Source organism: Cottoperca gobio, chromosome 3 (genome assembly GCF_900634415.1).
Source record: "Cottoperca gobio chromosome 3, fCotGob3.1, whole genome shotgun sequence".
Taxonomy (NCBI): Eukaryota; Metazoa; Chordata; class Actinopteri; order Perciformes; family Bovichtidae; genus Cottoperca; species Cottoperca gobio.
Window position 1 is genome coordinate 22,916,151 of NC_041357.1, and position 16,877 is coordinate 22,933,027.

At 40.8% G+C, this 16,877-nt stretch overlaps 2 protein-coding genes across 5 annotated transcripts in view; one reads left to right on the top strand and one right to left on the bottom strand.

Annotated features, from left to right (window-relative positions):
- Positions 1 to 1,082, bottom strand: part of elp4 (elongator acetyltransferase complex subunit 4) — a 51,211-nt gene extending 50,129 nt beyond the window's left edge. For both annotated transcript variants that reach the window (XM_029456127.1, XM_029456137.1), the window contains exon 1: positions 893 to 1,082. In XM_029456127.1, coding sequence (XP_029311987.1) covers positions 893 to 1,070 — 178 coding nt within the window. In that variant the 5' untranslated portion in view covers positions 1,071 to 1,082. The remainder of the gene's footprint in view (positions 1 to 892) is intronic.
- On the top strand, positions 923 to 15,954 carry immp1l (inner mitochondrial membrane peptidase subunit 1). 3 transcript variants are annotated; one of them, XM_029456151.1, is made up of 7 exons: positions 1,234 to 1,256; positions 2,752 to 2,856; positions 9,544 to 9,654; positions 9,755 to 9,843; positions 10,105 to 10,231; positions 15,148 to 15,258; positions 15,813 to 15,954. In XM_029456151.1, exons 2-7 carry the CDS (start codon positions 2,854 to 2,856, stop codon positions 15,891 to 15,893), a joined length of 522 nt encoding a protein of 173 aa, XP_029312011.1. In that variant the 5' UTR covers positions 1,234 to 1,256; positions 2,752 to 2,853; the 3' UTR covers positions 15,894 to 15,954. The 3 variants fall into 3 exon arrangements, with proteins under 3 accessions (XP_029312029.1, XP_029312019.1, XP_029312011.1); XM_029456169.1 differs by lacking the exons at positions 1,234 to 1,256; positions 2,752 to 2,856 and adding an exon at positions 923 to 967; XM_029456159.1 differs by lacking the exon at positions 2,752 to 2,856 and having other exon boundaries at positions 1,107 to 1,256.
- Positions 15,955 to 16,877: the final 923 nt, after the last annotated feature.

The following is a 16,877-nucleotide window of genomic DNA, read 5'->3' on the forward strand; positions in this document are numbered from 1 at the left end:
TGACACAATGTTTCTATTAAAGCATTTTTACATTTCTGTCAGAACTCCTAACATATCAGCTATACAAAAAGTTTGCACCAGAAGAGAGTAGTGGCTGTTATCAGACACAAAGACACATACAAATTCAATATATTTTATGAGAATCTCTGGGCTCACAACTACCCAACAATGCAAGATTCATGTCTTTATTTAAGGGGGCAAATGTGCTAAAAAATGTTGTTTGAGACCTGCTATTTATTGCCTTTAAATATGGCCAAGAATACATAAAGACTATCCCCATCAAGGCTTTGACAATAAAGTATACATGGGATAGGAATAAAACATCTTTACGTTATTTTAAGTTAATGCAATGTCTTAATTTATTTTCATTTAGAAACAATCAAAGTGACAACCCTCATAAAATATTTGCAGACACCACACTACACCACCACCTGCTGCAATTACACAAACTCCTCATAATCACACTTAGGTTTATCAACTTTATCCCTTGTCCTGCGCTCATGACATAACAAGAGTGTCAAGTTGTGATTCCAAACTTTCGCTGTCTAATGTTATGTTATATGAAATGTTATGCTATCAATTAGAATTTGGGTAGAAATGTGGACAATTTAATGTCAAAAAACAACAACAACATCATAGATGTATGTGAATAGGTTCCAACAAAATATGCCTAAATGCTGCATAGTATCCATAATACTAACACTTTGTGTACAGGTTGTATTGTCCTGACAGGGACAACACCCCATGTTCTGTGTTACTCATACAATCCCTCTTTGAGAAAGAAATCACGCTATTATTCAGTACCTAACTTCAGTGGCTAGCTAACGTTACATTGAGAAACACAGTTAACGTTAGCCTGTGTAGCTAGCGCTAACGCTAACATCAGACTGACCCAGCAGATAGTCGAGTGACGTGACACCGGTCGAAACTAAGAGTTGTCCATTTTGAACCGAGGGTCTGGTACCAGGTATGGAAATTAACTTGCTCCTCGTTTTCTTCTGAAAACTCGTATTATTGAACGGTAATCGTTGAGCTGAGGGTTTACCCACACTGCTCACGGGGGCAGCCATACTGCTTTAAACGTGGTGACGCCTGCTAATGTTTTGGAGCGTGTTGTCCAATTAAAAAAGACTTTGTTGGTGCTCGACCAATGAGAACGAAGATTGTTACGGGGTCGAGTGTGGAAGCTGTCAAACGGAATTTTCAATTTGTTATGGTAAATGCATGCGCGGAGCATTGAACCAGTCAGTCAGTAGGTGAGTAAAGCTACAGTCGCTTGTTATATCTTTATCTTGTTTACATAAATGTGAGTTTATGTGCTCTTGGCAATGTCCAGCAGCTATTCCGTTCATAAAAAAGTCACCTAACTCATGGCTTTGCGCTGCTATGACCTTCTTGGTTCATTGCATAACATTACTGAATCCAAATATTGTTTAACAGCCCCATAGTTTACAGTCACAGCCCATCTCTTGTGCATCAGCCAGAGTAGAATTAACTTCAATTATGTTAAAGCATCACATATGAACAAGCTGGCACAATATTATTTTCTAGTGGCGAAGATACAGGGTACATCACGTCTTATCGTAGATGTAATTGAGGAGAATATAGCTCGACTACACATGTGAATGGGAAAATTATGTTCAATAAGCAGGACTCAGCCTAAATCAAATTGCTTCACTGCATAATAGATTGCCTTAAGTGTCACTCATTGAAGCTGCTGTGACAAGGAGCATAGCATATGAGTGTTTCAACACACACAGCCACATGTACATGTCTGGCATTACTCACACCTGTATGTAAAGCAAATGTACTATTTCAGATGAAGTATGCATTTATGGTATACAGTATGTGCAAATATCAAAACGATTTGATTTAACACAGCAAAGTACTACAGTATAGGCTAACATTACTTTTTTTAATTCCAAATGTTAAAAAAGAGCAGAAAGGTTTGGTGACAGTGTATTCATCGCAAATGACAACTGGGTATAATGTGATGTTAGCCACAGCGTATCAAGATAAGAGACTATATCACAATAGTTGCATTTATCATTTATCCCACCTATATTCTATTCTCTGTTGAGTCATGACCTTTGCTAAAAGAGGATACATTAATCTGTCAATCTACTTACACCTTCAGGTCATGGTAGGGCTTATGTCATGTAAATAGGTCATCGATTTGCAGTTGTTCAAGTGCATCCTAATACAGAGCAGCTTCATGTGCTTGTGCCTGGTAGCAGCTCTATGTAAATCAGAGCAATTTCCGGGGCACGATATTAGATTTTCACTCCATTTTCACTTTAATTATTTTGGCCATTATCGTGGCCAAAATAATTAAAGATAAAAATATATATATATATATATATATATATATATATATATATATATATATATATATATAATATATTCTTCTTTTTTGGCAAGTGAATTACACTCAAAATATGGGTGTAATGAACTGGAGAGAGAGTCTGTGACCATAACTGTACAGAAGTGAACAAAACTAAAAATTACACTAATAGATTGTGAAAAGGCAACCAGATGAACTAATAAACAAAACATCTGTAAGGCCTAACATCTGCCAACATGGTATTATCATATGTGTATTATATACATGATATCAATATTTCCTTTTTTAATATCATGCTTATTGTCAATACCAGTATATTGCAACATCCCTAATTCGGGGTTATACAGGCTGTCATTTTGACATTGAATATCAATGTGGATCCCTGTGCGTCACCCAATCACATTCAGTGTGGAGGGCTCAGTAGGTGTAAAGGTGAGAGGAGGAACACTCGGATCACTGCAAGCATACAGTAGGAAGCCACTGCAGCTCAAGGATAACTGTGGAGAGACATGGTGAGCACCAGCATCTTCTGAATGGCACTGTCAGTTCTAAAGTTGTAAGTAATGATCACTAGGCTTAAAGTTGATAATGATTGTGCTTATATCTGCTCTACACCAATTTGGCATATTCCTTTTTTATTACATTTAAAAACATTAATGTTACTGGTAAGTTTTTCTGAAACACAGTACTCAAATCAAATCAAAAGTATTTATACAGCCCAATATCACAAATTATACATTTGTCTCAGTGTGCTTTACAGACTGTACAGGTTACGACACCCTCTGTCCTTAGACCCTCGCATCGCACAAGGAAAAACATAATTAAAGGGGGAAAAATGGAAGAAACCTCGGGGAGAGCAACTGAGGAGGGATCCCTCTCCCAGGACGGACAGACGTGCAATAGATGTCGTGTGTACAGGATAAACAACATAGTACAAATACAACATTTTACAGAAATTATGTTGAAAAAGAGAAAGTATGGATGAATCCAGGAAAATGTCAAAAAGTACTAAAGAGGAGTACTTGAGATCTAATTGTAGTCTTCTTGGAACGGTAAAATAGGGTAAAATATGTACTATACATCTGTGCCATTCTGAGCTATTTCTATATCAAATTCACAAACTCAGATGTTGTAGATTTTACTACTTGTTTAAAAAGTTGTATTTAAGTGCAGTGGCCTAATTACATGTTATATATAATAGTGGTCCAGAATACACCCATATATCTATAATATATTATCAGTATTATTTAAATCATCAAATTGGCATTCAAATTTGAGCTTATTTTACAACACAAAAGTATTGCAACGGTAGAAGCTCAAGTCTAATGCTGAAGTCTACAAAATTGACAAAAATAAATCAAATGAATGATGGATATATTCCATTTAGATGTTTTGGTTAAAGGGTCACTTCACACTTTCATGGGACACTTGAATAGAACGGCGCCATCATTCATATCATAAGTACTTTCTGTGCCTTTCCTTATATGACAAGTCAAAATGTCCCCTGTGAGAAAGGTCTACTGACGATGAAAACCTCTTTCACATATTTCAAGAATTCAGATCAGGCAAACCGCTGACAGGCGAAAGAACCATTTCTTTTGTACTGTATTATGTCCACTATTAATACTGGCTGAGTGATGAGTGATCAGTGTAATCCTGAAGGCAGCTGTAAAAAAAAAAAAGCATTGTGTGGCAGAGAGAGGCCCAGAGGCAGCACAAGATCACAGGACACTGTAAGGCTCCAGAGGAGGCAATAGCCCAACTGCTCACTTTACAAATGCTCTCAGCAGAGTCAGTCCTGCTGTTTTGACAGCACTGTTGAGATTTATATGTGCTGACAGGAGACCAAGGGAATATATCATGACTGACAACACTGGGCATTGTGGAAAGCCTATACGAGACAAATAAGATGCGCTGACCGACCTGCATCTCAGACGGAGGAGAGCCGGCTTCAGCAGTGCAACGTGCAGGAGTACATTGCTGTGGAAACTTTCTCCACATCCTCTGCACAGTGCCAGTCATCTAATTTCCAATTGTTAAAATCCCAATTTAACCCTTGGACTTTGCAGCACAATTCAGTGTGAGGTAGTCTAAATACAGCTGCCTAATTGTACAAAAATAACATAATTTCCCCCTTTTTTCAATGTGTCATCTGTGCATGTTTGTGTTTTTCCGCAGTGTTTTTGTCCATTTTATCAGTCTCTGTATCTGATTGAGCCATATAATGGCAGCAGTCATAACATGTCAGACCTTTCCTGGTCAGTTTGTTTTGGTTTCTTCAGTGTAATTCTGCCATCAGTGTGGAAATGCGAGAAGCAGTACACTTCATGTGTCCGGGGGATGCAAGATTATCATCAACATGCACCATATTTGTTTTGTTAGTGTTGAAAGTAAAGTAATATTCTTAGGACAAAAGTACAATAAGCATAGGATGGGTTTTGTACGCAGCTAATTTTGTCAAAGGACTTTTCCATTTATTCAACATCCCTTATTTTCAATAGCTTTATTTAGATTTCCTGAGATTTCTTGCTGATATAGTATGAAATACAGCAAGACATATTTAGTTTGACTTAAAGCATAGAAAATAAATGACAGGAAAAATGCTATTATTTAGAATGAAAGGAAATCCCATTCTTAAAAATCATAGGTTCGCTTTAAAGTTGAGGTGTCCGTCATTGGCTGGTGTTAAAATATATCGGGCTTTGTCGTGAGCCGGCGAGTGCCAAACACAAACTCCTTTGTGAATCTGATACAACACCAGATAAGATCTCTCAATTCTCTCAGCACCAGGCCAGCACCATGCATTCGCTTGTGGTCAATACAATAAGGCTTAGTGGCTGATTTTTCCATTCTATGTAATTGGCTGGGGACTCTGTCAACCCACACTTCCTTTCAATTCATAGCAGTTGTATTCATATCACTTGGCTATTATTTGTTCTGGCTGACCCATTGATTGTAGGTTTAAACCCTCAGCTCCTCAAATAGTAACCCCGATCAGCTGTTTCACGGCTGTGTTGCCGTTAGCAACAATGAAAAGAGCAATATGGAGATCAGTTGCTTCAATTAAGCTTTTGATTGAAGGCAAACTGAGAAGAGATGGGGGCTAGACATAGTACTCTGTGACTGGGACTTCTACATCTGTCAGCCAGGTGTCTGAGTCTAAATCAGCAGGATTATCTCTGATTGGACTGATAGTTGAAACAGACCCCCCTGGTTGCCAAACCTCCTCCTTTTTATAGATCACATTAAGATCAAATCAAGATCTGCGCAACAGGACTAATGCCCCACCCTCCTCTGCCTTCTGCTGCCCAGAGGTAGACATCAGAGGTGGGATTCGTCCCCTCTCTGGTGCTGCCTGCTTCTCCAGACTCCCTTCCATCTGGGATCCTCAGGGAGAAAAAGAATATCTGACAAGGGGCTTGTAAGCCTCTTAGCCCCCCTGTTGCCCAGCTCTCTCTCAGCCCATGTTTTCCTAATTTAGTTGTGTAAGGAGTCCACTGCAAGGCCCTTATGTGCTGTTTGGATTGTGATTCTCTTTGTGGCTCTAATAGACTGGCCATGTTTATCAATTAACACTCCTCCGCCAGTGGCAGGTTCAAATCTCTTGAGACCAGTAGCAGTAATTCCTTTTTGAATATTTCCTTATGGCGTCAATAATGTGTGTTTTAATAAGGTATCAATTGAGAGATGCTGTTACTTCACCTTCACTATCTTTCTTTTGCTTGCTGTTCCTACATTAGCTGAGTTTCCGCTAAGGTATTTCAATGATATTTAGCAAAACGCAGTGGAACCTTTATTTATGCTGATCTGAGGCAGAACGTTTTTTTTCAACATTCAACATTTTATAGAAATATTATTGACATTAGCAATAGTATCTTTGAATCAAAACCTTTAAGAAATTACGTGTTGATGCATATAGATGCCACCAGTCTCGAATATATGACAGTTTACTTAAATATTGTAATATTGCCAAGGACATTTCATTGTTTTCATCCTGAGGAAGCATCGCATTTGATGATACGAAAGAACAACTTGCACAAAACTTATCAACTTTTGAGAGAGTATTTCCATTTTCTAGTGGATGTGTCTGTCAAAGCGACGTTCAGGAAGCCTCTTTATTCAAAGCGGATGGCAGAAATACACCTCGTTCATATTGTATTTTCGCAGTATCTCATATTGTACACTTAAAATGCTTTTGACAGCTCAGTGGACACGGTGATAGGCATCTCCATTATTGCTGCACTTTATGCTCATAGTTTGTATTGCAAAAATCAAAAGAATTCATCCACTCTGATCGCTGAGTGAACGGGGATCTCGCAGTAAGAGGATCACAGAGTTAAACACACAATGAGGTGTTTCCATCCACAGCTATTCATTTGGGATCCCCCTCTTTTCCCCACTGTAGGGCTGTGCTGTGACCACAGGAGGTCGGTGGCCACAGATGGTTCTGCAGAGAGGGCTGCGCTGACTTTCTTTGTTTTCCCATGAACATGTTTGGTGTGTAATCCTGGATTAACACAGAGACTTTGTGTTAATTTACAGCTGTAATACAGCATTCAATTAATGTTGGTGCTCCCCAGCACACACATGCGTTGGGTATTAGGGGCAACAGATAGTGTGGGTTGTCTGACTCTTTGCCCGGGGGAGTTAGAGGTAATAGAGATCTAATCAGAAGTCTCTGCGGATGTCCACCTCATTCTGAATCCCAAAGGAGTCAATGCAGCTCATATACACTTTCTATGAAACACATAGGTAATGCTTTTGTCTGTGCACAGTCACACCACATGCGCACACCCACAAGCACACACTATCAATGACACAGGGTGCCTCAGAAAACCAGGCGGCTGCGTATGGACTCTCTTGATATCAGTCACTGGCCGTGTGATCTTGTTATGCAAAGTCTCTTAATCCCTACCTATGATGAATGCAGGCTGGAATGGAGGGGGGAGCTGAAACAGAGATATGAGGGCAGCTGTAAGGGAGGCTGTCCACTGTGTTTTGCGAATGAGTGCTAGCAAAGATTCCTGATCCCCATCCTAGCAGAAGGTAGAGCACATGTGAGATCATGTCTGAGAGTGCATTACAGTACCTGCAATGACAAAGATGCTGGTGGTGGATGCTGAGTGCAAGACAAATAGAGCTGAACATGACGCCTTAGTGCAGACCTAGAGATTCACATTAACCTTTAGACCGCTTGCTTCCCAACAGAGGAATTATAGGGCCAGAGGTGTCATTGTACCAGCTGTGGGAGGACTGAGTTTGTAGTTCCTGTGGAACGGAACACGAGACCAGAGCAGAATGTGACCGGAAAGGGGCACTTCATTTGGGCCCTGTGCTGAGCGTGTATATGTCCCCCTTCACCTGCTCTAGCGCTGTTATTCACAGTGGCGGCAAAAAGCAGAGGGTTGCCAGGGGTGATCAGGGAACCGGGGGAAGAGTGGAGTAGCAGCACGCAGGGAGGTGAAAGGATGGAGTTGGTCTTTTTTGGATCAGAGAGGATGGTGAATGGGCCAAAGAGACAAACCATGCTAGGGATGAAAGAATAGATAGAGGGTTTAATAGGTGGAATATAGTTGGCATGAATGAGAGAGCATTGTGTGTGTGTGTGTGTGTGTGTGTGTCTGTGTGTCTGTGTGTTTGTATGTGTATGTGTGTGTGTGTGTGTGTGTGTGTGAGAAGAGCGGAGGGGGGTAATGGGATTAGGGGTAACACCTTTGGCAGGGCTAGGAGAGCCACCTGACACCCGGTCTGTTGGGGACCTGGGGAGAAAGGGGGATGGAGGTGGTGGGGCAAGGGAGAAATTGGGGGTCTAATCCGTGTCCATCTTTGGGAAGTCATTCCCAGAGCTCTGAGGATTTGGGGCTTTGGTTTCCGCTCTACTTGCTTTTGTTAATAATACCCTGGGAGGGAGAGAAGACATGGAGAGAGGACGAGGGAAAGAGACAGAAGGAATAAGGGAGACGGAGAAAAAGATTTCTTTACCCTGTGGCGGACTGGCAGGATAGCGGCCTGAGATAAAAATGTTTGAACTGCAGTACAACCTCTAAGCCAAGCTTTATCTATTCTTTTCAAAAACATACAGTTTCAATCTGTTTGTGTATTTGCGTGTGTGTGTGTGTGTGTGTGTGTGTGTGTGTGTGTGTGTGTGTGTGCAGGTGTGCCTGCGTACACACTGAGCATGACAGTGTGTAAAGATTGACTTACTTTCTTCTGTCCGTCCAACAGGTTGCAGCTTGAGTAAAAGTCAATAACCTGAGTGTGGCTGGGATGTTTGCTCAGAAGACACGCGGATAGTCCTTGCGTGTGTTTGTGTGGCAGAGTGTTTGCAGGGCGGGTGTAGGGGTGCCGCTGGGGCTGTCTTTTTGTTTCTATGGTGCTGACAGAAGTTGATAACTGCTCTAATGATTGTGGTGGTAGTGGAGGCAGCACAGTGTCACGGACTAGCTGCACACGGTTGCGGAGCTGCTTGACTGGATGTGTCACAGCCTCTGTGTTTGTCCATCACCTGAGCGCAAGGTGTTGATTGGTCCATACTACACGGGATCAAAGTTCAGGGCAGTTTTCTGGTGTGAACTGGCCGCTCAGCCTCTGGGAATGAAACACCAGAGAATGTGCCATCTTAGCAGTAGGCCAACTGTGACAACCTTGTCCACACCTTTTTTTAGAAATTAAACCCAAAACAGTGTTTGTTTTTAGAAATTCTATAAAGGACATAAGCCTACCATAAATGGATCAAACACTTAATCCTTTCCTCACCACTGTACGTATAGTAGGGCTGCACAATATTTCGTTCTTTTATTGTCATAGTAATGTCAATCTTGAGCGATAGACACATCGTGAAAGATTGCAATATTGATTTTGAGTTAGATGAGACTATCAGTAGAAAACGTAACATTCTTTTTGTTATTCGTGCCTTTTGTGATCAGTTCATGTGTGTGTGTGTGTGTGTGTGTGTGTGTGTGTGTGTGTGTGTGTGTGTGTGTGTGTGTGTGTGTGTGTGTGTGTGTGTGCAATGTTTGTATTTTCGCAGTATACAGAAACAGTATATAAAGTACACTTTAATATCTCTTTATTTATCGCAAGTAATACCACTACGTTACCACATATTTCCCTCATATCGTGCAGGCCTAATGTATAGAGCATGATAACTATGCTCACTGACATTGTGTCATAACTTCTGGTTGTGTTTTGCGCTGCAGGTGGAGATGTTCCGCAGTGTGCTGGGGAAGACCTTAGGGTTTGTGGGCTACACAGTCCAGTATGGCTGCATTGCACATTGTGCCTTTGAATACATTGGAGAATTTGTGGTGGTTCGTATTATCAAGATTACAAAATGAATTGCATAATAATTGTTTATATGTATCTATGAACAACACTTAATTCTGTTTATTCTGTGTTTTTGTGCTTCAGTGTTCTGGTCCATCCATGGAGCCCACCATTGTCAACTATGATATCGTCTTCTCTGAACGGATGAGTCGTCAGCTTTGCAAAATACAAAAGTGGGTTCCAGTCAGTCGATTCATATATAGAGGAAACAGTAACCATGTTGGAATATGTAGAGACATTTCACAATTTACATTTTTGATTTCCTGCATTTAAACCAATTTTCTTTCCTTTTGTTTGTGAGTGAAGGAAAATATGTCAGCATTTTCCTACAAATGTACATCATTTATAAAATAAGATATTTTTCATTTCCTTTGAACTACTGCAACCTGAATTATTACACATTAAGTGATTGTGTGTATGTGTTTTCTTTTCAGGGATGATATAGTAATTGCAAAAAGTCCATTTGACCCACATATGAACATTTGTAAAAGGGTAATTGGACTGGAGGGTGACAAGGTCTGCACAAGTTCCCCATCCGATCTGTTCAAGGCCCACACATATGTGAGTATGCAACACAAGGAAGGTTCCTGGTAGCAGTATTAGAGTCTCTTTGGAAGAAGAAATGTTCAAAAGATACAGTAAAATAGAAAATGACTGAAGAATGTGTTTACAATAAACTATTTGCTGGCTTGTTTTTATCCTGAAATGACAAACAGAATCTCTATGCATAATGCAAAACTGTCTCTCAGTTTGTCTTTGGTTTTCTTTGTGTGTGTTAGTGTGTGTTAGTGTGTACCGCAGTCTATAGAATATCATAGTTGCTCACATTTTAGACTGCACACATCCATTTTGTGTCATTGGTCAAAATATCAGCTTTTGACAACACCTATATTTCCTCAGAACAGTGATAAAACCAGAGAGTGAGCAGGGGTTCTGCTGCTGAAACCACTGTCATTGCTTTTCTATTACTACTCTCCCCAACGCCCACAGCTCAGGCCTGCAATCTCTCTGAAGCCTGTTAGAGTTAGTGCCAGCCGAATGGACAGACTGATGGGTGGGCGGAGGTGTGTGTGTGTGTGTGTGTGTGTGTGTGTGTGTGTGTGTGTGTGTGTGTGTGTGTGTGTGTGTGTGTGTGTGTGTGTGTGTGTGTGAAGGTGGCATGTTGCATGTTTTTGAATGTATTGTGTATTTTATAGACTATGTTCAGATTGTTGAATGAGTTCAGAAAAACATAGCATAAGGCCAAGCCTCTAAGTGTCATTCAACAGATGAAATAGGAAGTAAAGAGGTTTCCTCATACAGAGGACTGGACTTGTAATAGGTGACATCATTGCGTTGTGATTTGTGATCCCAGGATGTAGTGACGGATGTTTCAGTTTTGAGTCATTTTTAAAGCTTATCGACATTTTTGATGCTTCTTCACTTTCATTCACTTATCTCGCAACGATCTAAACCAATCAGTAGCTGACACTGGTGGCATGTATTATCTTTCTATTGTCAAATCATCCAAATCAAAACCATGGGGATCTGCTTCACGCTCATTAGAAATATGGTTTAGTGTATGTGTCAGGAATCCAAAAATCAGGGTTACTGACCGGAATTTGAAGGGATGATTTTGCTCATAAACTTCAGTTGCCGTCGTCAAACAGGACAATCTAATTGTTTAGCTTTGTCCAGTTTCAAATTGAACTTTTTAGTTCAAAAAAGAAAAGCCAGTGACATTCTAAACCAATCACATTTGGTTTACACTGGGCGGCTGTGGCTCAGGAGGTAGAGCGGTCGTCCACCAATCAGAAGGTCGGTGTTCGATGGATGTTGTAAAAGCGCTTTGAGTGGTCGTAAAGATTAGAAAAGCACTAAAGAAGTGCATTCCGTTTACCATTTACATTTATGCATTATTTCTTCAACTTTAGATCAGGATAAACATATCACTGTTTTTGTTTTTTTTGGATGTACTGTGACATCTTGACTCAGATCACTATGATTTACTACAGTTCACGCAAACAAGATGGTGTGACAATACACAACAATGTGTTGTATAATTTAATATAAGGGTCTTTTTAAAAATCAATGCATGGTGTAAATGTAACAGTTCAATATATACAGTATATATAACCTTTATCTAACTAAGAAATAGATTAAAACAATGTTTTTTTGTTTAGAATAGGGCTGCAATTAATAATTATTTTCATTATCAATTAATCTGTTGGGTTTATTTGTTGTTTTTTATTTATTGTTTAATGATTTAGTCAAACATAGTCGAAAATGCACGTCCCAACTTCTTGCTTCATTAGACATTTGAAACAATAAGTCGATTGTGGAAATTGCTGTTGATTTAATTAAAGAAATAATAGATTAATAAATAAATCACATTGTTTCTGCACCGGTTCGGTTTTATGTTATAAATGCTGCTCAAATACTAGTCATCTTCGAAGACGTAAAAGCGCTTCATTAAAAAGTAGTGATTCCTGACACGCAACAAGCAAGTAACATGGTGTCTTGTTTGGTGTCTTAGACATGTATCATGTGTATTTGTTATAGCTACTCTAAACTGTTACATTTGTCAGCTTCACAAACAAAGCAGGCGAGAAGCTTGAAACAACCACTAGGCTTCTTCCCAAAGCTGATTGACACTTAACATTTTTTATATGATGCAGCCTAATATGCTTTCCCATGCTAATTATTTTAACTCCCAGGAGCAAAATTCACCAGCTTTATGTGACAGCTTTTGAGGTTACTGAGAAAATACCCGCTGTTAGTATAAATGTTTGGGCTCCCTCAGGGAGTTTCCCCCCCAAAGGATGTATGTGTTTGTGTGTCACTATTGAGATGGTGTGAGGCATTAGGGGTGGATCTGTAAAGATGAATTTTGGAAGGCGGCGTTAGACCCTGTCATCACCTCCTTTTTTGTTCTGACACACCGGCAGGTCCTCTCCACCCTCAGAGATCCAACAGCAGACTAATTGCCCTGTCACCTTTTAGGAATCATTTCTATGTCTGAGCTATTGTGTCAAAACAATGACGCTTGATCCCTAATATTACAGCAAAGCGAGGGAGAGAGAGGGTGACAGAGAGAGAGATGAAATGTCCCATTACGTTCTGTTCTTTGCAGTAAAGATAGACAGAGTAATATAATGAAAGATGAACTCTAGAAACCTCTATGTATTTAAGCTGAACATAATTCACTACCTCAATCATGTTAACGTAATGGTGTGGCTGTTAAACAGCACACCTCCACAGCGAGGAGAGCTCCAGTTTCAGTGCCTCTCGACACGTCTCTGACAGGTACACAATACTCGCCTCGACCCAACCTGCAACCGCAGGACGGGTGCGATCTCTGCTGTTTGTCCATCACACCAGAGCCGCCGCCAGAGCTGAACAAAGTGACTCCACTTCTAAGTACTACAACTCTGGGTTGGTCCGACCTGGATCTTTGGAAATCTTTGTGGTTGGAAACATCTGTTGATGACAGTTTCATCTGTCCCACTGTTCAAATCCCATCTTTATACTGTTTCTGTGCTTAAACTGACAAATGACTTTGGTATTTCCACACCACCCTGTCTGCGAAGGAGCTTCTAAAACACAACCTTTTATGCAAATGCAAAAGAAATCAAGTGACGCTCATGGCTTTGTGGTTATTTACAGGTGCTTGAAACAGCAGTTGTCTTTGAAAAAGATTCAAGGATGGTGCATTATCTGGTTACACCGCTGCTTTGCATTAACCTAGCTTTAATTCAGAGCTTCGCCTTTGACTTACTCTTTATCCTTTTCCCTCGTTCACACACCTGCGACTTGCAAGGTGAGATGCCTGAGCTTTCCTCGTGCCGGCCACAGTGCAGCAGATCAAGTTTCAGACCTTTTCACTTTCTCACTTTTCTGAAATACTACTTGGTTGATCTTTAAAGAGCTTTTGTCTTTATTAAGGCTCGGGTTTCTCTATGAGGTCCTTGGTTTCACGGGACTCTAAACTAAAGTGCTTACTTTAGCTGTTGTCGATCAGATTGATCAACCGTTGTAGTGGCATTACTCACTACACTACTGCACTGCACTACACTACTCGGACTGGATCCTAATAGATGTGTGATGTCAAGAGCAGCTATGAAAAGCTTCCTCCTTTTCAGTTTGTGTGTGCAGTGGTTACACCAACTCAGCTTGAAATGTCTTAATCATGTCATGTCTTCAGGATGAGCACAACGTAGATGATGCTTCTTTTTTTAATAGAAGATAAGGAGAAACGGGAGGTTCTGGTTTGTCAGATGACAAACGGTGGTGTTTCTTTTTCCTGTGCTTGGGAGCCAGCATATGTTACCATGTTAATGAGGTGTAATGGTGGGAATCCAGCATGCTGACATATGGTTCTCAGATGACTCCTTTAATGATATTCATTTGTGTCGTCGTTATTCAGTGAGTTGTTTACCTCATGTTAGGTCAACATGTCACTGGCACGTGATTATGTCACATCATCTGTCTCAATTATTGAATATGAAATGAAACGCAGCATCCCACAGTAGGACTGAAGACTAATCAGAGAGCAGGGTGATGGGACTAAGAAATTGGAGCAGAGGCGTAGATGTGACGTCACCTCAGTGTGGATAATATTCCGTTCCTTTATTCATGTTATCCTCTTTCCTCCAGAAGACTTTTGCCGTTAAAAAGTTAGGCAACACAAAAATAGACTCGTGGATTGTGATGCCCATTATGACAATATAATGTGTTGTTGATCCTGTCTGCACATATAGGGGGGACAGCGCACTTAATTAGGGCCTTGACAAGCCTACTCTCCTAAAGTGATGAGATTAATCATAATTGGTGTCACTGTGAATTAGAGCCCGCTTGGATGAGCGCCCCACTGGCAGGTCGGACCGCGGTGGAGACCCTTGGACACTGCTGCTAGCCGCAGCTTAGCCCTCTCTGTCTCCCTCTTTCCTCTCTCTCTCTCTCTCTCTCTCTCTCTCTCTCTCTCTCTCTCTCTCTGTCTCCCTCTTTCCCTCTCTCTCTCTCTCTCTCTCTCTGTCTCTCTCTCTCTCTCTCTCTCTCTCTCTCTCTCTCTCTGGCTCTCTCTCTCTCTCTCTGCCCAGCTATCTCAGGCCCCTCTCCTGCTTTGCCCTCCCTGGGTAAGAGGGGCGCAGATCTCAGCCAACAGCCTAATGACCCCGTTTGAAGTTCTTCCAAATCCCCCCCGACCCTGCCCGTTACCCATGACCCCTCTCCTAAGACGGTTCGGGGTTAAAGAGGGACAGGCAGGTTGACGTTAAGATAGGCTGAGAAGGGAGGGATGGCTGAGGCGACTCGTTGGGGGTAGGGGGGTGGGGTTAAGATAGATTCTCCCTACATAATAGATCAACTGACTTTTACAGTTAAGTAGTTCTGCAGTTTCAGAGATTTGCCTTCTATTTGATTCCTTTTGTTGTGGGGTAAAACAGTGTTCATGTTAATCATGTTTTGCCCTCTTCCCGTGTGTGTGGGGATGTTTTTAGGTTCCAAAAGGCCATGTATGGCTAGAAGGGGATAACCTTAGGAATTCCACTGACTCAAGGAGCTATGGCCCAATTCCCTATGCCCTCATCCGAGGGCGCGTTTGCTTAAAGGTAACAACCGATGTGTACTGTATGTTATCATGTTTTTCTTTTTTTGAAATAATAATGTGTTCTTTTGCCAAATGAGGAAAATAGTTTTGATTAAATCCTGTGGGTCCTAACAGTGTTTTATCTTGATTATTTTTGTTTTCATTAGTCCAGTATGGACATTTTTAAGCACAATTCAGAGACTTGAGTCAGTTGGAAGTTCAAAGCAAGTGTGTCTGATTGACCAAAGCCTGGACAACATATTGTCTAGCTTTCCATTCTGCTGTGTTGTCATGTCACTGGATGTCATAGCAACCACGACCCTGGAAACAGGTCAGCCAACCTTCTGTCCATCTGATTGGACAGCGGCACTCCACTGGAGGCCCTATTACGACAGCTGATGAAATAACAAGATCTTCTACGAAGTCAAACGCATCATTAAAAGCCATATTAGCAAATGTGTCCAAGAAGTGAGATAAAGTGTTGTACATGTTGGTTGGGAGTCATTTATTGTGTTACTTTGTGAGTCTTAACTCTCTTTTAACCCATTGTTTCTCTGTAACCTTTGTCCTATACAGCTCTGGCCGCCGCATAGTTTTGGGACCCTCAGTGAAAGCCCAACCAGACGGATCATTAAAAGTCGGAGTGACTCAGACTGACTCAATCTGTACATTATTTAGTTTTCAATCATTTTTGAATAAAGCTGATATTTATTATAAATTTGTATTTCAAAACGTAGTTATTCTTTAACCCTGCAGACCCAGTGGAAAACACCATGCATTCATACATGCTTCATATCGAGATTCCTTTTTGTGTTTCCTAACTGACGAGGTCTTACAGTGTGCTGGCTGTAGCTGTGTGCAGCACTATAGGATCAGCGTTGCGTGAGCAGCAAGTAAAGCTGTGTTTCTGTGGAACTGCTATTGGCAGAGAGTGGGCAGTGGCAAAGATGAGATGCACAAGGTTTATGTTGGGGATCGTGCTCATTCAGTAATAAGTCACAAATAATTCAGTTTTAAATAAACACATTGAAGACCAAATCATAACTAACAGTACATATCCTGGGATGGGTACTTGTGGTTAAATTTAACTGTTTAATGTAATGGGCTCTGAAATGCACCCAAACAACATATTTGCAGGACAGTTGTACATTAAAACAAGGATATCTGTCTCAAGCTATAAACTATGTCCAAAAGAAAAGACATACTTTAAAAAAGATATTATTAATTTTATGTTTACCCTTTCATAGTATTATGGTAAAACAAAAGCTCTCTTATTGTTTAATATTTCATTGGCTGCCAAGGCAATTGAAAAAATGTTAACATTTCCCATTTAACCATACAATATTAATAAGCACTTAGTAAGGGCCTCGCTCACCACTGAAAACGTGTGTGTGTGTGTGTGTGTGTGTGTGTGTGTGTGTGTGTGTGGAACACCCAGTATGTTACATGCACATAAGACACAGCATTATTATCAGCTTCCTTGTAGCATCCAAACATCATGTAAACGTGGTTTCTCTTGTCGGGCTAAAGGACGAAGGTAAAATTGGTACTTTAGAGTTTTGCCTGAGAAACGTGACTTTTCGGTCGTAGGATTTTTATATGAGTGCATGTGCAGTAAAAAGAGAGCATTACTGTAGCTGC